The sequence below is a fragment of the Nannospalax galili genome, unplaced genomic scaffold, assembly GCF_000622305.1.
Source record: "Nannospalax galili isolate Female #2095 unplaced genomic scaffold, S.galili_v1.0 scaffold257, whole genome shotgun sequence".
NCBI classification, from domain to species: domain Eukaryota; kingdom Metazoa; phylum Chordata; class Mammalia; order Rodentia; family Spalacidae; genus Nannospalax; species Nannospalax galili.
Genome location: NW_008340854.1, coordinates 4,368,496 through 4,394,630, shown reverse-complemented (window position 1 = coordinate 4,394,630; position 26,135 = coordinate 4,368,496). Strand labels below are relative to the sequence as shown.

Sequence of the window (26,135 nt, the reverse complement as noted above, 5' to 3'; positions counted from 1 at the left end):
ATTTATTTATTTATTTATTTATTTATTTAGAGAAAGGATCTCATGATGTTACCTACGCTAGTCTGGAATTACTGGGCTCAAGCAATGCTCCTGCTTCAGGCCCCTAATAGCTGGGACAACACCAAGGCACCATGATCTGGGCTTATTCTTTATATTAAAAAACAACAACAACAAAACCTCTTAAATTCCCTGAAAATCTATGAATTTTATAGGTGTTATAAATACTGACAAAGTTCATCCTTCTGTTAAGTTAGTATATAGCTTCTAGTTCCAATACCCCTAAATAATGTCCAACCTAACAGACTCAGAGATAGATGGTTTCTTGGATTTAAATTTTCCAGGTCAAGTTGCTTATTATTAGATGAGAAAATTGAGATCCAGAGGGTTTAACCAACTTGCCCAGAGTTGCACAACTATTCAGCCAATATTTAATAAGTGATAATTATTTCCAAATCATGGTGGGCACCAGAGGAGGATAATAGGATCACTTGAGGAGTGTGCAGTGTCCCAGAGAGCACAAAATGAATGCACAGAAAAGAACAGAAGAGATGACGGTTCTCAGGAGCCAAAAAGATTCCCAAGTGTCTGAGAGTAAGAAAATTAACTAACAGGAGCAGTTTGGGGCCGGTGGTTTGGCTCAGAGGTACAGTGTGTTCTCAGCATGCCAGAGGCCCTGGATTCAATGCCTGGTACCCCAAACAAGAACCAAAATGAGTTTCCATTGGGGCAAGGCCTGGCCACCTCCCAGGCAGGATTGCCTCCTCACCCAGTGTTTCTGAAGCTCTCTGTTCGAGTCTCTTCAAAGGGTACTTACCACACAGTGTTTACAGGGCTGTTGCAACACTGGGCTATACTAAGAGAAACTGTCCTGAAGTCTGGTACAACACATTGCCAACTGCTTTATGGGTCCCTGGAGCTTAGCTCAACGGCTTGCCAAACAGGACTCATTAGATTCAGTAAATAATTAAGCCAACCAGTGAGAGTGTAGGAATGAATGCGGGATGAATGAAGAGGAGGAGGCAGGATTCAGCTGGTGTTTACAGCCTCCACTGATTGGCAGGAGAATCTGGGAAATGATGTAGGGTGGGGGCAGGGTGAACAGAGAAAACGGAAGAGACGTCTCCCCTCCCCTAGCACTCCTCACTGGTTAAAGTTGCTGGAATTTTTCTCAGTTTTTTACAAAGTCAAATATATCATATCGGGAAAATCTGGCCAGTTGCATACACACAAGTTTTTATTATGTGCCTCTTCATTCTTTCTTACTTTTGCAAAAAACAACTTGGCACCAAAGAATGGCCACTTCCTGGCTACTGTCAAATAAATGCGCACACAGTCGGCAGCGCTGTGTCCCCGGAGGGCCATCCATCTGGTAGAGAGTCTCTGGTAAAGCTGCCTAAAATGAAGAAAGGGCAAAACAAGACACAAAGGCAAAAACATAAGCATCATGTCACCCTTCACGCTGGAAGCTCTGCTTTCAGCCAATTCCAGCTCCTCACTGTCCACCCCTCAGCTGGCCTTCCAGGAGAACATTCTCCAAATTCTCCCACAACGTTAGTGAGCAACACAGCCCAGCAGGCACACCTTAATCATCTGTACGGCTAACACCAAACCTTGGTGTTTGTCAGGAAATTTCTCCTGAGAATGAATATTTGTTTATTTATTTATTTATTTATTTACTTATTTATTGTGTATGAGTGTTATGCCTTTATGTATGTAAGTGTGCCCATATCATGCAATGCCTGTGGAGGACAGAAAAGAGCATCTGATCCTTTGGAACTGGAGTTCCAGTTAGCTGCCACGTGGGTGCTTGGATTTGAACCCAAGTCTTCTACAAGAACAGCCAGTGCTCTTAACCACTGAGCCATCTCTCCAGCCCCATTCTCCCGAGAATATTTTCATTGTTAAAGAAAAGTACAAGACAAGCAGTACAGTCCATCTGGTTCAGCTTGGAGAAATGTTGCATGTATTTCTTCTCAGACTGAATCACAGAGGCAGCCATGTCTATGGCACAGGTGAAAGACTGATAGAAATGATTGTAATTTGGAAAACTTTTTGTAACTAGATTTACCTCTAGTTTTTTATCTAACCAGCACTTCTTTACATGCTTTCTAAAACTGAAAGACCAACTTAGTTGAGTTTAATTAAGAACTTTATATTAGTTGGGCATGGTGGCACATGCCTTTAATCCCGGTACTCTAGAGGCAGAGGCAGTCAGATCTCTGTGAGTTTAGGTACAGCCTGGTCTACATAGCAAATGCCAGGCCAGTTAGGACTACATAGTGAGACCCTGTCTCAAAAACAAAACCTCTTATATTGAAAAATCTTGCAAAAACATAAGTTTATTTTTATTTCAGCTTGTTTATAATGGAATATCATTGAAGGAGATGGGCTAAAATATTTTTTTTCTAGCAAATTGTTCATAAAATTAAACATCTTTCAGACCATTTTTTCCTCTTCTTTATTACCAGGATTAATTCAGGGTAAGATCAGATGGAAAAGATCTAAATTAAGGTAGTTTTTACTTTAAAATTTTGCTTTAATGGTGGGCATGTGAGTATACACCTACAATCCCAGCCTCAGGAGGCAGAGGCAAGAGGATCACAGTTCAAGGTCATCCCCAGCTACATACCAGGTTTGAGACCAGCCTGGGCTACATGAGACTCTGTCTCAAAAAAAGACAAAGGCTGGGCATGGTGGCACACGCCTTTAATCACAGCACTTGGGAGGCAGAGGCAGGCGGATCTTTGTGAGTTCAAGGCCAGCCTGGTCTACATAGTGAGTTCCAGGCCAGCTGGGACTACAGGGAGACCCTGTCTAAAAAAAAAAAGGCAAAAAAAGAGAAAAATTTTTTTAACATCATCATATAATATTTATTTCAAGCATCATATCATATGTGACAAATAGATTCTAAAGTTTCTGAAACCATTTTAAATAAAAATATATAAAACTGCCTGGTACACATTAGAATTAAAAACTCTCAAGGAAAGATATGAATAGAAAAATTTACTAAAATCCTAAAGTAATTTTACCCTCTAAAGAGCTAAAAATATCTTCTTACCTTAACTGCTCTTCAGAACAGCCATCTCTGTACCTTTTAGGGTAAAATTTCTCTATGACTTGTTTGAGAGTTTGATTTGCTTTGTACTGGTTAGTAACTTGCCCCGCTGGAGTTGAGAAAGGTCTTTCAAAATCCCCAATCTCCACCTGATCAGAAATCCCCAAAAGAGAAAACAAAGGATAGTGAAAAGAGTTTTATAAAAGAAAATCAGTTTTGCTTTTTCTAAACATTCTTTTTCTTTTTGAATATGTAAAACACAAGTCTACTTGTCATGACGGTATGGCTGTGGAATTTATACCTGTATGTATGAGCTATTATCTTAAATATATATTTCATTTGAATTCTAACAAAGGAAAAAAAATCTATAACCTAAACATTCCACTTCCATTTGCACACTGAACTCTTCTCTTGTTTCTTGCTCTGTTGCTGTGTTAAAATACCAACATGAGGGGAAGGGCTTATTTTAGCTCACATCCATGTTCTAGTCCATCACAGTGGGGAAGCCACAGCGGGGAAACTTGAGGGAGCTTGAGGGAGCCGGTCATATCACATCCAGAATCAGGAACAGAGAGTGATGAATGAATGTATGCTTTCTTTGGACTACGGACGTAATGTGATCAGTATTGTGGAACTGTGAGCCAAATAAGACCTCTCTCCCTTAAGATACTTTTGTCAAAGTATTTCATCACAGCAACAGAAAAGAAAACAAGTGGTATTTGTTATAGGAAACAACCCAATTATTGAGTATAATAGGATAATTTTTCTTTCTGAGGTACTATTTTAATTGTTAATAAATAAATTGAAGTCAAGATTAAAATAAAAGGTGAGAAAAGTTATAAAGCATTACAAAATGTTGCAATAATATTAGCTGGACTTTTTAAGAGTCTCTTCTGCATGGGATGGTAGCAAGGACTATATGCTTATTCTTCCTAGATTTTTCTCTATAAATGTTTCTGTCATCAGCCATTCATCTTATTAGTTGATTATTCTTAGAAATATAGCCCCACATTTCCCTCTGTCCCTTGATGAAAGGATGTTTAAAACCTTTACTTACAGGCCACACAGAAGCCATCACTATCACCCATTCACCCACTCATCTGCCCATCACTATATTCAGATCCCATTATAAGTCTGGTACTATGCTAAATGATGTGAGGACGAAAAGCTAACATAGTTTCCACCCCAATGAGCTTACCATCTGGAAGGGGAGGCTGAGGCACAAACAAATACTGTGACTAAGTGCCTTGTATAGGGTACCAAAGGTTGTTCAAGAAGGAAGATGGGATGGGGGATATCTGGATGAATGTCCTACACAGCACTTCACAACAAGCAGATGGAGGTCCATCAAGCCCAGGAGGTCTTACAGGAAGCTCCCAGTCACCATCTTAAAGGTTCTCCTGCTTCCTGTTAAGCTGTCACACAACCAGCCTTGAGGTTCTGAGCCCAATGCCCCTTTTCTTTTCTAGTTCATAAGCTCATGGGTTGCTGTCTGAACTCCTCACCTGAGTTTCTGCCCTTCCTGCCTATTCATCTTTATAGGTTCTTTGATTCTACTCCTACTTGTTGATTTCTTGGAATCACTTTGTTCTTCAGCTCCCATTTCTCATTTTTTCTTGACTTCTAATGGTCCCCATCTTCTTCACAGTCAAGTATGATCCCTAATGTCCCCACAAATAAAAACTGTCTACCCAACTGTGGTGGTTTGAATGAGAATGTCCCCTATAGGCTCCAAGTATTTGGACACTTGGTCCCAGTTCATGGTACTGTTTGGGGAGGTCATGGAACCTTTAGAAGGTGTGGCCATGTTGGAGGAAGCATGTCAATGGGGGGGGGGGTTGAGAGTTTCTTAAGCCTTGCCAGATTTCCAGTTTCACTCTGCTTTCTGTGCCTGCCTGAAGATGTGTTTGGTTTCTGCCACCTCTGGCGGCATGCCTCCCTGCCATAATGGACACTTACTGTCTGGACCCATTGCCTTGGTCATGGTCTTTTATCATAGCAACAGAAAAGTAACTAATATACCAACCACATTCAAAACCTTCCCCCAGAGCAAGCTATGCATTGTCCCTGCCCATCAGTTAGCTCTCACACAGTTATCTGTAAAACTTAGACCAGGCCCTAACCTCTAAGGTAGACAAAAAATAGTTATGAAAGTAGTAGACCATTAAGGGCAGCCTACCTCTTAGGGAAGCCTTTTGTGGCATTTTCAAGTTCAGTGTCTGGTGCCCAACAAACCATATGGCATAGAATAAACACAATTAGTGTTTGGAGACAGTCAACTCAAGATAACTCCCAACAGGCCTATACAAACATGTGCTTTACTAAATATTATAATTAGGGGATCTGCTCCAAGAATTTCCTCATTAACTTAGAATATTAGGTGAGTAAAGGCACTTGCTGCTAAGCCTGATAACCTGAATTCCATCCCTGGGACCCCACATGGTGCAAACACACACACACACACACACACATACACACACACACACACACACACACACACACACACACACATACACTGGACATCAAGGACCACCAGACAATTAAATCTGCAATAGAAATAATTCATCTATAGTGCTTGGTTTCTTTTTGTTTTATCTTCATAAAAATGCAGAGGTGAGGGCTGGAGAAATGGCTTAGTGGTTAAGAGCACTGGCTACTCTTCCAGAGGACCAGGGTTTGGTTCCCAGCACCCACATGGCAGCTAACAACCATTGTAACTCCAGTTCTAAGGGATATAATGCCCTCTTCTGGTCTCTGCAGGCATTGCACACACATGGTGCATTTGCACACATGCAGGCAAAAAAAATTCATACACATAACATAAAAATAAAAATTTAAATATGCATTCTTTTTCCTGTCCAGTCACTGCCCCAGCAGCGTATTCAATAAACCTGTTTCCTTCCCAAAACAAAGTGCTCTGAGGAAGGAGAGAAGCATTATTTAATTTTCCTTACATAAATAGATATATTATTTTTTAAGGTTATTTATATGCTCAGAATTTTCATAGTGAGTGGTCTTACCTCTGTGACCCTTCTTCAAATAAAAAAAATGTTAGAAGTATATACAGAGAAGATTATTATGTTTCTTAGAGAAGCTTTCTGGACAAAATTAAGAGTTAAAGTAAGAAGATAAATCTTGGTTAAAAAACAAGAGTGATTTTCATAGAGAACTTATACTTTTGGAGGACTGATCCCTGGAATGGCAAGTGGCAGTGATCATTTCTAACTCCATCACCTAGAAAGCAAGAGTCTTTGTCCCTTTTCCTCCACCTTTACCATTTGTAGAAAATATACTGGTGTAGCATAAATGACCTTTAAATGTTCTAAAAATAAGCTAAATTACTAAGTACCTGCTCTTTCAAGAACACTTAGGGAGGGCTGCTCTTGGGTAAGGCTGTGCTAGGCAAGAAGAGGGGCGGGAACAGCCCTGGTCCTTGGGGAGGCCTCAGCCAATGATACAAAGCAAAAATAAGGTAATTACTGAGGTCAGGACAGCAACATGTAGGTATAGAACATTGCAGAAAACCCCTGAGGGCCATCTGACCCACCCAGGGAGGATTAAGAAAGGTTTCCTGGATAACTGACACCTGTGAGGAAAACGAAAGGACAAGATGAAGTTAGTACGCAGGTGAAAGCGCAGGGGCAGAGCTGTTCCAGACACATGGGACAAATCAATAAAATCAGTAAAGCCTGAAAAGGAGAAGGGGCCATAGGCAAGGGAGGAGCTTGGTAGAAACCCACAGTTTATAATTTGCTGGAGCATAAGGTTCAAGGTAGGGAGTGTTAAGGGATGCTGGGGCAGCAGAGGCAGCAGCCAGGGTTCAGATTATGAATGACCCCGTATGTGAATGAGGAAATGACATTTATCTTCACTCTAGTGTCTTCTCAGATACTAGTGCTGTATAAATGAGTCTTCATGAACTAATGACACTGTGCTATCTTCCAGGTCTGAAGAAAACAGCAGGTTCTACTTCATGCACTGCTTTTCCACTTAACCACCATCCTGGCTGGAAGTTTAAACAGTCACACCCATGTAGATATCCAACTGATAGGTCTAGAAGTCTCAACTGACAGCCAGCATCAGCCCACAGACGTAAATGATTCCAGCCCTCACATGGATCCACCTCAGGCTGGTCCTCAAGCGAAGCCAGGTGATGCCACACGAAGTCGAGACTAAACGCCTTTGACATGTCTGCCCACATTACTGTCTAAGAGACTGAGTTTTGGAGTTATTTTTGTTGTTGTTTCTGTTGCTGTGTTTTTTTTTCTGTTTTGTTTAGCTTTGAGACAGGGTCTCACTAGGTAAATATCCTTGGTTGACCTGGAACGTGCTATGTAGCCCAAGTTGGTCTTAAATTTGTGATCCTCCTACCTCTGCTGCCCAGTGCTAGCACTGTACGCTACAGGCATGCATTACCACACTCAGCTTGAAGTCATTTGTTAGCAATGGGTAACTGAAAAAATCCTTCTAGCATCTATGTGAAGGATAAATTTGGAGGGGACAACACCAGAGAGAGCCACGTGGCTAGAAGCCGGTCAGGATGTGAAGCAGGTCTGAACCACAGCTGTGGTAGTTAGAACAGAGAGTGACGAGCAGGGGACATACCTATGAGTCACAAGTGGCAGGATGAGGCGATCGGGAGGAAAGAGAGCGGGAAAAGGAAGAGGCAGTGGGATAGCTGGATTTGAAACTCCCCTGGTGGACTATGGACAGTATCACAATGAAGATGCATGGTGTGAAGAAAGAGGAAGAGGGCTAGTATAATCCAATAGCTGAATTTAAGGAGTTCATTAGATAGGCGTGAGCTAGACTGAAGAGACTTGGGATTCATTGCCCTGGGTGGTGGATAAAGAATGAAGGGGACACCCTGGGATGATGTGGAGAGTAAGAAGCCACGGACTGGAGACCCTGGGGACCTAAGTATCTGTCCAATGGCATTTCATACAGATGCTTTGATATTTATTCCCCTTGATTATCTTAGGCAAAGAGTCAGGTGTGCTGGAGACCACAGGTTGCCTCTTACAACCATTCTCTTCATCTTGAGTAAAAAGGACCTTTAATGTATCTGGGCACACTGCTGCCAGCTGAGGTCACATCTCAGGCTCCTTTGCAGGCAGGCAAGATCACATGCTTAAGTTCTAACCAGAGGCTTACATGGAAGGGTCTGTGTAAGTTCTGAGATATTTTCCCAAAGCCAGGAGGGCATGTTCTTCTTCAGTGCTTCTCTCATCCTGACTCCAGCAACATGGCATGCTGAGTTCCAGAAGAACTCCAGGACCCGGGCTGACAGAACGGACAGCAGGATAAAGCCTTGCCAGCTTTCTAGAGGCACTGGGATAGATGAAATGTAAAATTGGAGACAGATTGGATTTAGTAAGTTTTTTTTTTCCAGAGCTTCCAGGAGTATTTACAGAGTACATTGTCTAATTTTATCTTATTTTTAGCTCCATTATTTTGTATCTTAAACAGTACAGTTTTTCTTTTCTTTTCTTTTTTTTTTTTTTTTTTTTTTTTTTTGATAGAGTCTCAATATTTAGCCCAGCCTGGTTTTGAACTCATGATCTTCCTGCCTCAGTCTCCCAAGTGCTGGGACACAGGTACATATTCATCATGCTCAGTATAAAACGTGTTTCTATTTGATTAATTCAAGATTCATTTGCATATGGGTGTTTTCTTTAAAAAGCCCAAACTTAGTCCCAATTGATGCAAAAGATAAACCAAAGAAAGTATTCTAGATCTGTCCAGGACCTGTTCCTGTTAGATTACCTACTGATTTCAGCATGACCTCCTCAGCCCAACCGTTACACACTCAGATTTCCTCCATTAAATACAAAGCCTAGAACAACATGTTCAAAAGAGTTAAATAAATTTCCCTGTGTGGAATTTAGCCTCATTCTATGCCACCGCAATTATTAGGAGTGAGTGTCAAACTGTAATTACAATGCCTGCAATTATTAAGGTCCCATCAGAGCAAAACAAATAAAAGACTTACTGAAAGTATACTGTTTTACTGAATTTAATTGAATGAAGCCATTAGTACTTTACCATTACCATAAATTATTTTACACAACATGGAAGTTACCTGAGCTAAAAGAACAGCCATTTCTAGGGCCAGATCCTTGTTCAGAGGGAAAAGGCCATTTATTATTTGCTCATTTGTCTGATACATCAACAGCAACTTTTCTCTGTCAGTCTCTCCACGAGCTTGCATTGAGAAATACAGTCTGTGAAAAAAAAAAAAGAGGAAATTTCTCACGATACTTTTCTTTTTCAATTAAAAATTTTTACATGTGTGCATATACCTCTGGGTATGCTACAGTGTGTGTGGAGGTCAGAGGTCAATCTGAAGGGTTGGTCCTCTCCTTCCACCATATGGGTTTCAAGGATTAGAGTCAGGTCATTTGGCTTGGTGGCAAGTGGCCTTATCCGCTGAGGCTTCTCACCACCTTTTTTCTGTTCTCCATGATGGGGACAGAACTCAAGGCCTGGCACATGCTAGGTAAGTGCTCCACCACAGAGCTACACCACCTTCTGCCAGTGATGGTTTTACAAAGGAAGACAACAAAGTCCAAGCTGTGTACTTTAGCGCAATTCTCTATGTGGTAAAAACTTAGACTATGACCATCTGTTTCTATTCCATTTATCATTCTCTGGAAAATGAGGGACAAACTGCTTTGAAGTGGAGGAGCCCCTCTTATGCAATTTTTTAAAAATGTCCTGAAGTACTAAGTCCTTAAGTGTTACCAAGGAAAGGCCTAAGACACTGAGACACATTAAATTTGTCCTTGTAAGGAGTGCAGGATGTAACTAATTCTTCATTTCAATGAGCTGTATAAACCCAATTATCGGAACACAATCTTTTTTCAGCATCTTGGACACACTAAAGAATAGGAAATGAGGGTTTCAATTAAAAAAAAAATCAACCCAATCAACATCCAATAAGGTGGGAGAGGAGGCTTTTCCATAGATATCTAAAAGATAATATCCATACATTCAAATTTGACTTTTTGTCCACATGCAGATTAGCAGCTTTAGGAACTCAAAAATTAACACATTCTCTTATTACGTGTAGCAACACGAGATGGATTTTTGTTTGTTTTGAGATGGGGTGTCACAGTGCTGAGGCTGGTCTTTGGGCTCAAGTGATCCTCCTACAGGCGTGCTCCATCATGCCTGGCCTGATGTGGCTTTTGCTTGTCTGGGAGTCCTTTAGTAAATCAGTGACCTTGTTTATTTACTCACTGTGCTGATTATTTATATGTGGGACTTGTTTGCCTTTGGCTTCAGATAAGGCACAGGTGTTGGGGATGTTCGAAATGCTCTGACAACAGGACAGGTAAACAATGTCCTGACATGTCTGAATGCTGTCATGACAGCACAGTGGCTAGAAAGAGCGATGTGGATGCAGCAGCTGTTAGGCATCTGCCCAACTGGCTATTCCTTGGGGTTTCTGACATTTTCCAACCTATACACCAGGGGAAAGGGCAAACCTCTATCTCTCCCTGAACAGTAGGAAAGTAGAGGGCAGCAGGTTGAAATCTGCCCACAATTCTCATCATTCTTTCTGTCAAGCTCAAATTTTACACAGAGCTCATTTTCTTCCCTTGAAGTTAGGAACTATGCTATTGGTTCCTGTGATCCACACGGGTCTAGCAAAGTATTGCATAATACCCGGAGAGTCTAAATACATCATAAATGGTAATCTACCTGGAGGAAGAAAAAGACCCAAATACACATGTCTACAGAACAGAGGAGCTAAAGTGTGTTTTTTCTGATTTCTGATACACCAACAAAATTGAACATGGGAATTTAACAAAGTAGGGAAAACAATCCCAGGCATGTACAGGTCAGGACTCCCGTATACAGGAAGCAGGGGTTCAGACCTTGAGGGGAAACAATGAGGGCTCCAACAGCTAGACAAGGCTTTGGAGAACAAGGAAAGCATCACAAAGATGACCAAGAACTCTGAAAAACAGACCAGGAAGCCTAGTTTGGCATGGTAGTACACATCTGGGGTCCCTGCACTCAGGGGAAACACAAATTCAAAGCCAGTCTGGGCTACACAGTCAGGCCCTATCTTCAAAGAAAGTTTTGGTTCTGGAATCTTTAAAATGTGAACATCACTAGAAGAAATGGGATAAGCTACATGACCTGCCAAGACCCTTTTCACCTTAGAAGCCAATGGATACAGGTGCTCTTATGTTGGCTAAAGGTGGTGGAGATAGGAATACTAAACTATGTTCCAGAAAATAACACTACAAAGTGTTACTGAAAATAATCTGATTTCAAGGAGGGGCAAGGCAGAGTTGTTCCCTGCAAGGAAGGACCCTTGCCAGTTTTGTTTTGTTAAAAACATGCCTTGGGGCTAGAGAGATGGCTCAGCATTAAGAGCATTGGCTGCTCTTGCAGAGAGAGAGAGACCTGGGTTTGATTCTCAGCACCCACATGGTGGCTAACAACCCTTTTCTGACCTCCACAGGCATTGCAGGACATGGGTGCACTTACACACATGCAGGCAATATACTCATACACATAAAATAAAAATAATAAATAAATAATATTAAAAACACACCTCATCTTTTGCAATTCAAGCACACAGTAAGAAAGCAAATTAAGTAAGAACCTTTCATATGAGCAGAATTCAAACACTAGCTTCCAAATCATTGTGTATGAAAGTGAGATCAAAGTCTATTAATTAGATCTTTAATCCCTGAGTTTAAATAATTAAAATCCCACAACTTGCTAAATATAAATTTAAGATTCCATGATGAAAGAGAATCGGTATTTTAGTTGCATGATTACTGTGTCACTTGGCAGATGAAGAATCAGATCCTTGGCTGTGTGACAGGTCACAGCCAGTTCCCCTCCTGACTGTGTCACTGGAAATTAGGGTTCCTTGTCTAAGCTGTTTATACCATATGCAAAGCATGGCCATATTTAGAAATATCATACTCTCTCTAGCCACAGCTCTCTAGCCATTGCAGACTGTGTTAAAAATTAAACCTCTGAGCTGAGTTGAATTGTTTTCTAAACAAAACAAAACAAGGCAGTCTTCATTATGTGTTATTATCTCTCTTGGTCTTTTCTAGTGGCATAGTCTTAGAGTCAGGATTTTTATCTGCAGGTCTTTCAAACCACCTCTGTCTATTTCTACCCAATTTAATTTTGGCTTCAATTTATAGGCACCATAGCCATAACTGGTATGTGTTAAGCAATCATAAGCTACTCATTATTAGAATTGTCTTTCCATTTTTTTCCAACAAAACCAAATGGGAATTTCTGAATTTCTATATAACCATATATGACCAGTCAGGTCCAGGCACTAGCTCCTCTCACAAGGAGATCAGCAGATGGAGGCAGAAAAAATAAGACCCCTTCATATTGGTGCATCTCAAAATTTAGGGTGTTTAAGAATTCTCTGGAATGCTGCTAAAACAGATTTCCTGGGGCTTCAACTCTAGAAATTCAGATTCAGCAAGTCTGAAGTAGAGCCTCAAATCACTTCATTTTCATTTCCATGTAATCTGAAGGCTATGGGTACAGGGTCCACACTTCGAGAGATCCAGCATGCAACAGAACTAAAACTATCACTTGAAAGGTCCATATATTTTAGTTTGCTGCTCTTGCCAGTCACTAAAGGACCATAGATGAAGTTTGCCATCAACAGAAATAGGTTTCTACAGCAGTAGAACTGTTAGGGTATGATTTTAATACGCCCATGTGCCCCCACAACCTCAATTCACCTCAATAAACTTATAGAAGGGCCCCTTTCTACTCCCAGGAATAAGTCATTTATCAGCCTGTACTGCGTGGTTGGTGCTAGACAGATAACGCTGTCTATGAATCACTCAGGGGTAAAATCATCCTCCATTCCTAAAATGGAGTCTATAGCTGCTTGTAAAATAGAGACTCCTAACAGCCAGGTGTGGTGGTACACACCTTTAATCCCAGCACTCAGGAGGCACAGGTGGGCAGATCTCTGTGAGATTGAGGCCAGGTTGGTCTCAATAGTGAGTTCCAGGTGAGTTGAGGCTACAGGGAGCCCTGTCTCAAAAAGACCAAACAAATAGCAACAAAAACCAAACAACAACAACAACAACAAAATAAGGGTCTCCTAGCCAAGTCATAGTCTGAAATGCCATTGTTTTATACAATATGAAATAACTCAGAGAAGGGCAAAGCTTGACCTTAACTATAACCTACTCACTTTCCATTATGCACACAATGCTGTTGCTCTTTAGGAATGTATGATCTAAGACTTTGGATACTAATACTTCATGTCACCTCATGACTCAGAAGACTCGCAAATTGCAGCTCATGAGCTCCTGAATGAGGAGGCTTCAATGGTTCACAACCAGCACTGGTCCAGATAAAATGTTCAAGAAGGAGGTGGCTCTCAGTGGCTGAGTGTGTGAGGTATAGTCCAAAACATGACTTCCTCACTTTACCCACACTCCTACTGATGGATATTTGTCTTCCCCTAATGTTTCACTATTCTAAAAATATAGAAAGAAGGGACTGGGCCCTGCTGGAATGCTTTGTCCAATTATGTGGATGTTTCTGCAGGATAAATTATTAGGAAAAGAAATACTCATCAAGCAAGATCAAAGTTGCTATTTCCTTTATGCTATACAATGCTTTTCCTTCTTACATTCCAATTTTAAGTCTCTGAACATCTTCCAAAAGCAATTTCTCAAAGAATTCAACACTATGCCAGAAATTCCACCAGACTCTTGGCCTGACATCTTCTACATTAACTTATTAGCTATAAGATTCAAATAAAACTAGAAAAATATCTTTATCTTGGTACAGTTAATGTCAGCTGGTCAGTTACCTTCTGCTAATAGAGGGAAGAAAAGAAAATATTTGAAAAAGAAAGAAAATCAGGTTTCTAGCCACATGCCAAAGTGTATTATAATTTAATCTGATGAGGTTTGTGCTCCAGTGCCACAAATCAAGCCTTGTCTCGATTCTTGAAACAGGTTGGGAGTCTCCCTCCTAGCCTCTGAACTTCCTTTCAGATCCACTTTGAAGTTCCCATTCCAAGCCCCTCTCTGATCTTGGCATAAGCATCATTTCCTCAAAGGAACCTCCAGCCATCTCTAGACAAGGCTCAGGTTATATGCTCTCACACTGCCATGATCACAGTGCCCAAGATCAGGGACTGGGTCTATGTCTTTATTACCATTTACCCTGGGCAGGTAGCTAAGTAACTGGCTTATAGATGAAGGCCAAGAAAGAAAGAAAAAAAAGGAGGGGGTGGCTCTGGTATAATGAGAATTAGTAACAAAATCTTATACGATAGTTTCTTCCTACAGAACAGCGTTATTATTTACAGAAAAATAAGCATCCAAGTAAACATAACTTTCAAGCCTAGTGACTAGGAAACTGAATTGCAGGTGCATGATTTGAACACAGCTCTCTGCTCCTACTCTAGCATTTGGATCCAGCATTCCGCACCTGTTTTTGTAAGTCAGACGAACAGTTCTTGTGCCTTCACACTTCCCAGGCTGTTGTTCTTTAGAAGCCTGCTCCCACTTAGAAATAATGTCACAAATCTAGAAAGAAAATAGAAATCTGAGAAAGATCTGCAGGACTTTAAAAATCATTATTATTTTAAAGGTAAGTGAATCTATATAGACTGAAAATTTTCAGTTAATAGGAACAAACCAAATGCACAAAAGTCCTTTGCTGTTAGTGTCTGTGGCTCCAAGCATAGGATTCAATTATAAGTTGTTCTTTGGCCCACTTGTCAAATTGGACACACATTAACTTTGGACTGTGGCCATGAATTTTTTACTCAGAAGGGAACCTTAATGCAGGACTTCATGAGACTGGGAACCAGAAGATTCCAGATTTTAATGATTCGGTCACCAAGAAGCAATTTGTCACCTTGGAATAACATGCTACCCCCAGGAAATCTGAGCTATAAGGAATTTCTAGATCTAGTGTTAGCTGTTTGGTGTAAGGAAAAATTTTTCCTTAAGTAGACTGTTTCTCTAAGGTCCCATGGTTCAATAATTCTCTTTTTATTTATTTTGGTTTTTTGAGACAGGGTCTCCCTGTAGCCCCAGTTGGCTTGGAACTTGCTATGTAGACCAGGCTGGCATCGATCTCACAGAGATCCTTCTGCCTCTGTTTCCCCAGTGCCGAGATTAAAGGCATCTGCCACGGAAACTTTATTTTTGATTTTTTGAAATAGGGTCTCCTGTTGGCCTGGAACTTGCTATGTAGATCAGGCTGGCCTCAATCTTTCTGTTCCCCTCTTAACACAAAGTATGTATGCATACAGACCAGACTGCATAGTAAGAACTTCCATGGCTTTATCAAACCCCAGCAACTTTTTTATTGTGATGATCAGATTTCTTAACTTTTTGGAAAATTCCTGAACTAAATTTGCAAAGACCAATGAATAGCTAGCTTTCTGTTTGCTTGGTTTGGTGCCTTTATTTTATTTTATTTTACTTTTAAAATTGTATTTATTATTTTATGTGTATGCATGCATTGCCTTCATGTGGGTAAGTGCACCTCTGTAATGCAATGCCCAAGGAGGTCAGAAGAGGCTGTCAAATCCCCTGGAAATGGAGTTACGGACAGTTGTTAGCTGCCATGTGGGTGCTGGGATTCGAACCCGGGTCTCCTGCAAGAACAACCAGTGTTCTTAACCGCTGAGCCATCTCTCCAGCCCTGGTTTGGCTCTTTTAAAGAACTTAGTTTCACCTTGATGTTTCCTTGAAGACAATGCTCTAAGTCTCTGCCAGAAGGGTCATCAGTGAACAATGCGAATCCCGACTGTGCCGGCTTCCTCATTCCTGTGTCCTGATTCAAAGTATTCAAAAATTCTTCCACTGTGGTGGAGGCATCAAACCCAACTACCTATACAGAAACAACAAAATGGTTCTCATAATGAAAAACATATATTTCAAACAGATTCAGGCAAAACAGGGCATACTTGGTGCATGTAACTGTAACTTGTTTCTCTGGGTGCTAGAGAAAATGAACAAGGTTGCTTCAGTAGTGAGCTTTCTGTAAGAACTTAGAAATTTTAGCTGTAGCCAAGAGACATGAATTCAGAACAGAAAGATCACTTGACAGCTGTAAATATCTTGCAGAGCCAGGCATGGTGATGCACGCCATTAATCCCAGCACTCAGGATGCAGAGGCAGGTGGATCTTTGCAAGTTCAAAACCAGCCTAGTCTACATAGTGAGTTCCACATCAGCCAGAGCTACACAGTCAGACCTTGTCTCAAAAATCAAACAAAAATAAATATTGTTCAGAGATATTAATTAGGGTTATCCATTAGGTGTAAACAGAAATATGCAATATGCAATCTTTATGCATATGAAATAAAGAATATCCATTTAAATAAACACCTTTATGTATTTAATGTTTATTTCATTTTTTAATATTTTATTTATTTTTATTTTATGTGTATGAGTGTATTGCCTGCATATAGGTAAGTGCACCCATGTCATGCAATGCCCGCGAGGACAGAAGAGGCCGTTGGATTCCCTGGAACTGGAGTTACAGACAGTTGTTAGCTGCCGTGTGGGTGCTGGGACTCAAACGCGGGCCTTCTGCAAGAACAACCAGTGTTCTTGACCGTTGAGCCATCTCTCCAGCCCTAATGTTTATTTCTTTTAAAAACTTTTCATCATTTATCTATTTTACTTTGTGTGTAGATGTATGTGAATGGGCCTCATGTGCTATGTTGAGTGTGTGGTAGTCAGAGGACAACTTGTGGGAGTCAGTTCTCTTCTTTTACCAAGTGGGTTCTGGGGATGGAACTCAAATTGTCAAGCTTGGCAGCAAGTTCCTTTACCCACTGAGCAATCTCCCAGGCCCTAATGTTCCTTTCTTTACTTAACAGGCAGTTACGTATTTGAATTCAGTGATGAAAGGTTTAATGGTACCAAGAGTAACTGGTAGCTTTACAGTCCATTTCTTTCGGGTAACAAGTAAGCACCTAGACTGGAGAATTGAGAGAGCCTAGGGAAGTGTTTCCAGAAATTTGCTGAGATTTAAAGATTCCAAAAGAGATAAGAAATGTGCCTATCCCAGTGTTGTTCATTTGTTCCTAACCTGCAGGTCTGTTGATGGGGAAAAACTTGACTGAAGTATTTTCAGATTTGTTCAGTATGGATTTGTTTTCAGTGTGACTCCTCTTTGGCAAAACTGTCTCCAAACTCAGCTGTGTTGTAGATCTTCGCAGGCTGACTCACCTGATAGATCCCATTCATGAAGTGCACTGGTATACTGAAGGGCAGAGAATGATGATAAGGGTTTCGAAGAAGAGTTGACAGAATTTCCATTCTTGAGGGTCTCGCTTCTCGATCTCCATTTTGCTGTGTTCTTTCTACACATCTCTGGCAGTAAATGGCATATTTTCCAAATTCCGTCCTGTAATGAAAAAACTTAAGGTATAAGAATAAATTTAATTAAAGCAATCTGATACACAACCACTAAGAAAGCTTCCTTTGCTGTTTATCATAATGTATTATATGCTAGCTTTCACAATTATTTTTCCTGTTGAGTGATGATATTCAACTGCTATAACTTTAATCAGAGTCCAGTTTCTTTAATTTTGCAACTGACTCAAATATTCCTATAGAAATGCTATTTATCTTTCTGTATTGTCATAATCACAAACTGAATTTTAAATTACCAGTACTAATATAGCCAATGTGTCGTCATTATGTTAACAAACAGAAAGAAAACAATTGTACGAAGATTATAGGGCAACAAAAAATATATGGCAGGCTTCTCCTTCTTTGTGTGTGTGTGGTGCTGAGCACGGAACCCCAGACCTCAGGAATGTCTGGCAAGCACTCTCTATCTCTAAGCCACACCCCCAAGCCTCCCAGAATTCTCCTTTGAAGAGCATGAGGTTAACGTTTCATTGTTAAATAAGAAAATGACTTCTTACAAAAAATAAAGTCGATTTTCCTTCTTTATATGTACTTGCTAACATTAAGCAAAACCCCACAAGAAATGTACAAGAATGATTGAGGGTTTATTTGTTCTCATTTGCATATAGCATAAAATTATATGTAGTGTTCATTTTGTTCATAGAAAGTAACACTTCTAAATATATTTATATTCAATTGCTTTCCAGACAAACCCAACGGTGTCACCCTTTATCAGGGTCTCCTTAGTGACTGCCACCGTAGTCACATGGCCTTGATGATAGGTTGTCTAGAATGTAGTATGAACTGCAGGGGGTTTTCCTATCGCTCCAAGTTGCTTTCTGCTTTACTGTGCATATTAATTTGTGCTAGTTATATAGTCTATTTTAGCACCCTAGCATGAACCTTCTGAACTGGCAGTACACTTCAGCTGGTAGAGCAGTCACCTAGCATGCACAAGCAGGTCTGATCCCCAGCACCACAAAAATAAACAAACAAAAAATACCTACCATGAAACTCTGGGATGACAAAATGAACCTACGTAAGCCTTGGCCAACTGCCCTAAGTACCAGTCTAAGGAAACCATTCTGATAACTGGATTTTAAGTATCTTTTTCAAGGAGTAAAAATTGGAAGCAATTCAAATACAAATTATAAAAGGAAGGAAGAGCATGGGGGAAGACTTTCATACAGAAGAATTCAATGTGGAGAAAAACAGTAAAGTGAAATAGCTGTTTTTATTGACGGGGCCCCCACCAATGCCAAGTCATTGATATTTGAGACATACATAGGCTGAAAAAAATGTCCTCAGATATTCAAGCTTTCACTGAGATCTTGCATAAGAGATTTGACATAACAAAAGAAATATTTTCCAGGTTCTACATGAATGACAAAAAACTTCCTGTCCCGATATTTGGTTCACCCATTCTTCAGAAAATGTACCTGGCAGGTTATTAAATACTTAGGATTTATTGCAGACTTTCAGGGCCACATAAATGGTTCAGCTGGATAGTGTTCTGCACACCTGGAATCTGCATTCCTCTTTAGATGGAGCTGGAGGAGCCACAGGAATGGATGATGGGGAAGGAAGAGCCCAACACAGAGTGCCAAGAGCTGCCAGCCCTGGGTAAAGAGAAGGACCGTTCATCAGTGACCATGCCAGTCTCATAGCTACCTCAGAGCCTGACAGAAGGTGGGAGAGCAACAGGCTTCTTCCACATAATCTTTTCGGAGTATTTATATTACATTAAAAGCATCATCCACTAGTTGTATCCAAAGCACTTGGAGGTTTGGCAGTTCTTTTTGACATCACTCTCTTTTTTTTCTTTATGTTTTTACTCATTCACTGAAATAAAACTTTGAGAAAGGCAGATTGCACAATAGTGAAAAAAATGTATACTCAAAACCCCACTTACTCACATAGCCACACATACATAAAAGCAAAGCACAAAATTATTGACAGACATCTATTTAAGTAACAGGACTGTATATGATTCACCTTTTCCGTTGCTCTTTTATATGCATTTTTAGGTACGTATTTTTCTGTATTTTTCTTCATAACATCAGTAAGTAAAAAAATCTTACTTTAAAAAAGGTGGAAGGGACAGGTCTTGTCCTTAGCATTGAGAAGCCTAGTTTAGTAGAAAAAGTTTATATACATGAACAGTAAGTTATAATAAATTATAATAATAGCATAACAATTTTTCTGATAGGGTCTCCATAGTTCCAGCCTGCTGGGAAGTCACTATGTGGACCAAGCTGGTCTCAATCTCACAGAGATCTGCCTGTCTCTGCCTCCCCAGGGCTGGGATTAAAGGTGCATGCCACCACACCCAGCATGAATTAATTTTTTATACCAATGTAGGTGATAGCTGAGGGAGCCAAGGAAGGATTGACTAGGAAAATGTAGCTTGGGCTGGACTATAAAGTATAAGATTCTAAGGGAAGAAGGGGGAATGTGAGTAAGAAGGACAGGCCGGGTTGAGGTAGAGAATTCTGCGAAGCGTGGTATGTTAGGAGATGGGGAGGGTTCACCCATTCGGTGCTGGAAGCAGGGCATAGAGGGAAGTCCCGGGGATCAGAATCTGCACTTTAGCCTCAGAACCCGTCTCTTTCATAAGACCCTTTCAAGGCATTGCAAAGGGCCCAAATAAACCGGGCTGCAATGTCCATATGTGTCTTAACATATGCAAAAGTAAACTATTTTGTAGTTTTTTTTTTCTTCTTTTTTGAGACAGGGTCTCACTATGTAGACCAGACTGGTCTCGAATTCACAGAGATCTGACTGCCTCTGCTTCCTGAGTGTTGGGATTAAAGGCATGCACCCCTATGCCCTGCCTGTACCCTTTTTCTTAAATGAGTTTTCCAGATTGGGTAGGCCTTCCAGTCTCTAGAAAACTTGGATCCAATCCTGAAAGTCCTGTGCATTAGGTCACAGCATCCTAAACTGTGGGTTGCCTCACTAAATTGAGGGGTTACAAAAAAACTTGGCAACAGTAAGAGATTTCTGAATACACAAAAAACAAAAATGGATTCAAAACCAAACATGTAATGAATCTGGCAGCCAGCATCTGTGTCTCAACACATGTCTCTCCTGCAGCCTTGTATCTGAACACACACCATGTGCACTCTGCACTGGAAATGCCATCCCACCAAGCAAAGCCAATAGATGTAGCCTGAAATACCTCAGCTCAGATTCAAGACTATTGTGTGCTATAAATTGCAGAGTTTTTACTGTAGACAAAAAGTTTCCTGCTCCTATAGAAACAATGGTTTAATTATGGAAAACCAAGATTTTTAATACTTTCCTATTATCATTTCTCAGACTATAAATACTGAATTAGTATATCTTTGGATTGTATTGTGTTAGAATGTTTGGTTATAAAAATTGCCGTTAGAGTTGCTTCCTGGAGTTTCATAAAAAGTCACTAAATGAAGACAGACATGGTGAACCACACCTTTAAATCCAGCATGGAGGTGGGGTGGAGTGGGCAGAGACAGGTGAATCTCTGTGAGTTAGAGGCTAGCCTGGTCTACATGGTGAGTTCCAGGGCTACACATAGTGAGACCTTGTCTCAAAAAAAAAAAAGAAAAAAAAAAAGAGTTTGAAATGCCCCTAAAAGCAGTGACAATTATAAAATTTTAAAAATTAACTCTGAAAAATGTTGAAGATGTTCTATACTCTGCAGTATCAAATATTCAGCTAAAATTTCATTCATTTTAATTTATTCTTTGAAGATTTATTTATGTAAAAATAAACAAGCACAGGCACCTTAGTAGTACACAAATTTGTTTTTGTCTTTAATAAATGGCAAGATTACATAAATACCAAAGAATTGTTTTAAAATACATTTCTTTGTGATTTATATCAGTAAATGTTTGATTCGCATATCTATTTTACTTACCCACTTACGTGGATTTGTGTAAAAATTTCTTAGGTGAAAAGGAGTTGTAGTGGGAAAAGTTTAAGAAGCCCTGCACTAGGATAAGGAATTTTTGTTTTGCTTTGTGGTTATCAGGAGTCAATAGATTAAAAACAGGTACTCATTAAAGAGTACAGATGAGGGGCTGGAGGGCTGGCTCAGCGGTTAAGAGCACTGATTGCTCTTGCAGAGGACCTGGGTTCAATTCCCAGCACCCACGTGGAGGCTACAAACTGTCCTTAACTCCAGTTCCAGGGGAATCTGAAGCCCTCTTCTGACCTCCATGGCATTGCATGACACAGGTGCACTCACTTACATGCAGGCAATACACTCATACACATGGAATAAAAATAATGAATAAAATATTTTTACAAAAAGTACAGATGAGTACAGATCATCTGAAAAAAGTTCAGCTGGACTAAGAATTAAAGAAATACACCCACTACATTCATAGTGAAATACTAGGTGGTTTTTTTTTTTTCTGAAAAGAATTTAAAGGAATATTGTTGAAGATACAGGGCAAGTCTGGAAACAGAACGAAAGGACTTCACTGAACATGTACACAAGATTTAATTTATAAAATGCCACTGGAGAGTTATTTATTTTAGAAAAAATAATCATAAAAACCTAAATGTATTGTAACTCACATTAATGTGACCATTGATTCTTATTTATTTATTTTTTATTTTATGTATATGAGAGTTTTGCTTGCCTGTGTAAGTACACCATGTGTGTGCAATGCCTATGGAGGCCAGAAGAAGGCGTCATAGCCCATGGAAGTGGAGTTATGACTGGTTGTTAGCCATTATTCTTCTGAGAACTGAACCCGGGTCCTCTGCAAGAGCAGTAAGTGCTCTTAACCACTGAGTCATCTCTCCAGCCCCATGACCATTACTCTTTGTTTGTTTGTTTGTTTGTTTGCTTATTTGCTTGTTTTTGGTCTTTTTGAGACAGGGTCTGCCTGTAGCCCCAGCTGTCCTGGAACTCACTATGTAGACCAGGCTGGCCTTGAACTCACAGAGATCCACCTGCCTCTGCCTCCCGAGTGCTGGAATTAAAGGCGTGCACCACCACGCCAGGCCAACCATTAAGTTTTTAAGAATGTTTAATGATATGGGAGAAGTGATTATGTTCTATGGTTTAAAAAAGGTAATATGGGGGTTGAAGAGATGATTCAGCAGTTAAGAGCACTTGCTGCTCTTGCAGAGGACCTGGGTTCAGTTCCCAGCACCCATGTGGCAGCTCAAAACCATCCATAACTTCACCTCCAGGGGATCAGGCCAACGTGGGCACCAGACATGCATGTGGTATACATACATGCATGCAGGCAAACACTCATATATATGAACTAAAAATAAATTATTAAATTAAAAGGGAATATGTACACTGTAATTTTGGTAGTATGAAAAACTGTGGGTGTGCATAAACTTATATACACATGTATAGTTATATACAAATATATAGATATACAAATAAACCAAAAGGATATACATCAAAATATCAATAGATACTTTTCCACTCATTTTTTTGTATTTTCATATGTCTATACTGAATGTGTATCATTCTTACCATCAGAAGACATCATTTTTTAAATTGCATGTACATATATCAATATATACCTGCAATGGTCCTGGCTGATTCTGTGGCTGTCTTCGTCTTGTCTGTTTAATAAGCTGACAGCAAATTTCATTCTGTAGCTCAGGATGTGTTAGACAGACCTGCAAAGCACTCTGAGCTAGAGATATATGATAATCAATCGCAGGGGAGTCGACTGCGGCATTTATGAAAAGCTGGCAGGTCTGAATAAAAACAAATGATATACTCAGAGTGAGAAAGATGAGGTTCATTTTTCATAAATCATATTGATTCTATTCTTTAGTAATAGTTTTTGTTTAAAATGATGAAAAAATATGTCATAACTGTAGTCAAAAGAAATTTGGAAGGGCTGAAGAGACAGCTCAGCAGTTAAGAGCACTGGCTGCTCTTACAGAGGACCTGGGTTAAGTTCCCAGCATCCACACAGTGGCTAACAATTGTCCATGATTCCAGGTCCAGGGGATCTGACGCCCTCTGCCAGTCTCCCCAGGTATTGCATGCACAGGTGCACTTACATACATGCAGGCAAAACACTCATACACATAAAACAAAAATAAATAAATAAAGGAAATCTGGAGTGGCTACAGTAATGGCAGACCAGGTAGATTTCAGAGCAAGGAGTTTTGCCAGAGGTAAAGGTCATTTTATAATGGTAAAGGGGTCACTCCATCTGGGGTCATAACAATCAGACACATACATGTTCTTAAATAAGAGAGGTTTAAAACACATGCTAATCTCTATCATTCATTTTAGCCATCACATTTTGAACTCTAAAGTTCATTTTGGATCTTTTTGATACCTTCCATTGCCCTTCTTAAAATGTACTTCTTTTCCTCTGCCTTCTTGATTACATAAATGTGCTCCCAATGAACTATTAACCTACTTGTTCTTCAACAGAGACTTCAAGAGTTTGGGGGGTGGTCCTAGCTCAGCAACAGAGCACTTGTTTTAATAGATTTTCTTCTTCATCATCATCATAGTTTCAATTTTCTTGGAAAGATTAAAACTTTATAACTAATTATTATTTCAATTCAACTAAATGACTAGCCCACATATAATAATTTTACCTTAAATAGCTTTATAGCTTCTGTCTGCAGAGCTTCAGAAGGCAGCGTGGTGAGAGGGGACAGGATCCCTTCTTTGCTGTGACACAAAGTGGGGTGTCTCCATATCTGGGAGGCTAAAGACAGAAGAGCATAGGAACAGAGTGAGATGGTTCAGTCGTTTACGCCTTCCATTAGCCTGGCCCTTTAGAATGGAACTTATTCAGGGCTGGCATACAATGTCCATCCCAAGGGGCAGGAAAAACCTCTGGCAACACTGTTTTATTCCAGTCCTCAGGCCATTGCAAGTCTCATGTTTCTGTTCTGGATGATGTGAATGCAGAGGAACCGAGTCCCAATCTACCAGCTGCAATAAGCCTACCATGTCACTACCATGTTGCTTAAATATGCCAATAGGTAGTGACCTGGATAGGAAGATGACTTTAAAGAGAAGGGTCTGGGGAAAGATCTAGAGAGAAGCCAAAGAGGAGGTAGTATGAAGGAACATGATGTCATTCCTGAACAGAACATTTATTAAGCGCCTACACTGTGGCTGGTACCTAGCTCAGTGGCAGAATTCTTGCTGAGCACGTGCAAGGCTCTGGGTTACATCCCTAGCACTGCTTAATTACTGGATACTCAAATAAAATAATGGTTTCTGTAAGTATGTAAACACAATAGAATCTAAAATCTCAGTGGAAAACCTTATGTGATAGCTAATCTTGATTCTCAACTTGACAAGATCTAGAATTACCTAGGAAACACTCCTCTGGGCAACTCTATGAGGGCACCTCCAGAGAGGTTTAATAAAGAGAAGACCCACCCTGAGTGTGGGCCTGGCTATTACATAGGCAGAGTCCTGGCCTGAGTAAGAAGAGAGTGGAGCAGAGCTTTCATTTCTCTGCTTCCTGAATGCGGACTCCTGCCACCATGCCTTTCCCACATCATGGAGTGGCCCAGATAAAATCTTCCTTCCTTAAGCAGCTTCTCGTCAAAGTAGTTGTTCACAGCAAGAAGACACGTACTTATAGCATAGCAATAAAAAGATTAATGTCAATGTAAAGCTACAAATGCTATAAGAGGGTTAAGTGGGGAAGTGCGCTGAGACTTAATTTCATGCACTGAGGGCTGGCGGGATAGCGTGGCGGTTAAAAGCTAAGGCTAACAACCAAAACATTAATTTCATCACTGATTAAGTACTTTTGGAAGCCAAATGCTGTGCTGGAGTGGGCTGGCTGAGGGATGTCCTAAAGCTAGCCAGGATTTCACTGTGAGAGGTACCAAGGCAGGAAGCATTCCAAGCAAAGGGAGTAAGTAAGCAGAGGCAGAGGGAGTGAGGGGACATAACACATGAAGAATGCTGGTGTTCCTGGAGCCCAAGGATTCTGGCTCATGACAGGTAAAGCCAGGTCAAGTGGCACTTAGAGGGAAAGAGTAACTCATGTGGTGAGAACCGCGTTAGGCTAAGGGGTTTGGGGACCATTTCATGAACTAAGACTATGTGCTTAGGAACTTACAAGGCTCCCCTTCTATATTTAGTAGTTTGCAAACCAGCTGTTCAAATTCAGATCCAACATTTACATTGTTACTTCCAGCTGCAACTGTGAGATGATAAAGCCAGGTGTCCTTCAAAGGAGAAAACAATAGGAATGTTAGCCAAGACGTCCTTTTGATGCTAAGGGAAACAACCTGCAAAAACAGTAGAGAATCCTAAGACAGAAAAGAAACCACTCGCTATAAGTTTTCATTTTTTGCTTTGATGTGTGCGTGTGTGTGTGTGTGTCTGTCTGTCTGTCTGTCTGCCTGCCTATCTGTGTGTTTGTGTATGTGCATGCATAAGTGTACCGTGGTGTGCATGCGGAGGTCTGAAGACAATTCGAAGGAGTCAGTTCTTTCCTTCTATCGTGTGGGTCCCAGGGATAGAACTCAGATCTTTGCTGGCAAGTGTCTTTACCCTCTGAACCGTCTCACGGACCTCTTTAATTTTTAAATAACTAGCAACCATTTAGTCAAACCTCTGAGGAGTGCTTGCTCTCTTGAAATGTGCTCAGACTACCCTTTTCTTTTTTTATTTTCTGGACATGCTTCAGATAAACCAGATTTATAAATATA

General features: G+C 40.4%; 1 protein-coding gene across 1 annotated transcript in view; it reads right to left on the bottom strand.

The window, feature by feature from the left end:
- Plekhh2 (pleckstrin homology, MyTH4 and FERM domain containing H2) overlaps positions 1-26,135 on the bottom strand; it is a 142,506-nt gene that overhangs the window by 9,562 nt on the left and 106,809 nt on the right. Inside the window, exons 18-27 of the mRNA XM_029564836.1 lie at positions 25,541-25,649; positions 24,048-24,160; positions 23,004-23,183; positions 18,987-19,084; positions 17,280-17,457; positions 15,776-15,931; positions 14,516-14,613; positions 9,138-9,279; positions 3,059-3,204; positions 1,264-1,393 (exon numbers count right to left, since the gene is read on the bottom strand). Of these exons, the coding sequence (XP_029420696.1) occupies positions 1,264-1,393; positions 3,059-3,204; positions 9,138-9,279; positions 14,516-14,613; positions 15,776-15,931; positions 17,280-17,457; positions 18,987-19,084; positions 23,004-23,183; positions 24,048-24,160; positions 25,541-25,649 (1,350 nt within the window). The remainder of the gene's footprint in view (positions 1-1,263; positions 1,394-3,058; positions 3,205-9,137; positions 9,280-14,515; positions 14,614-15,775; positions 15,932-17,279; positions 17,458-18,986; positions 19,085-23,003; positions 23,184-24,047; positions 24,161-25,540; positions 25,650-26,135) is intronic.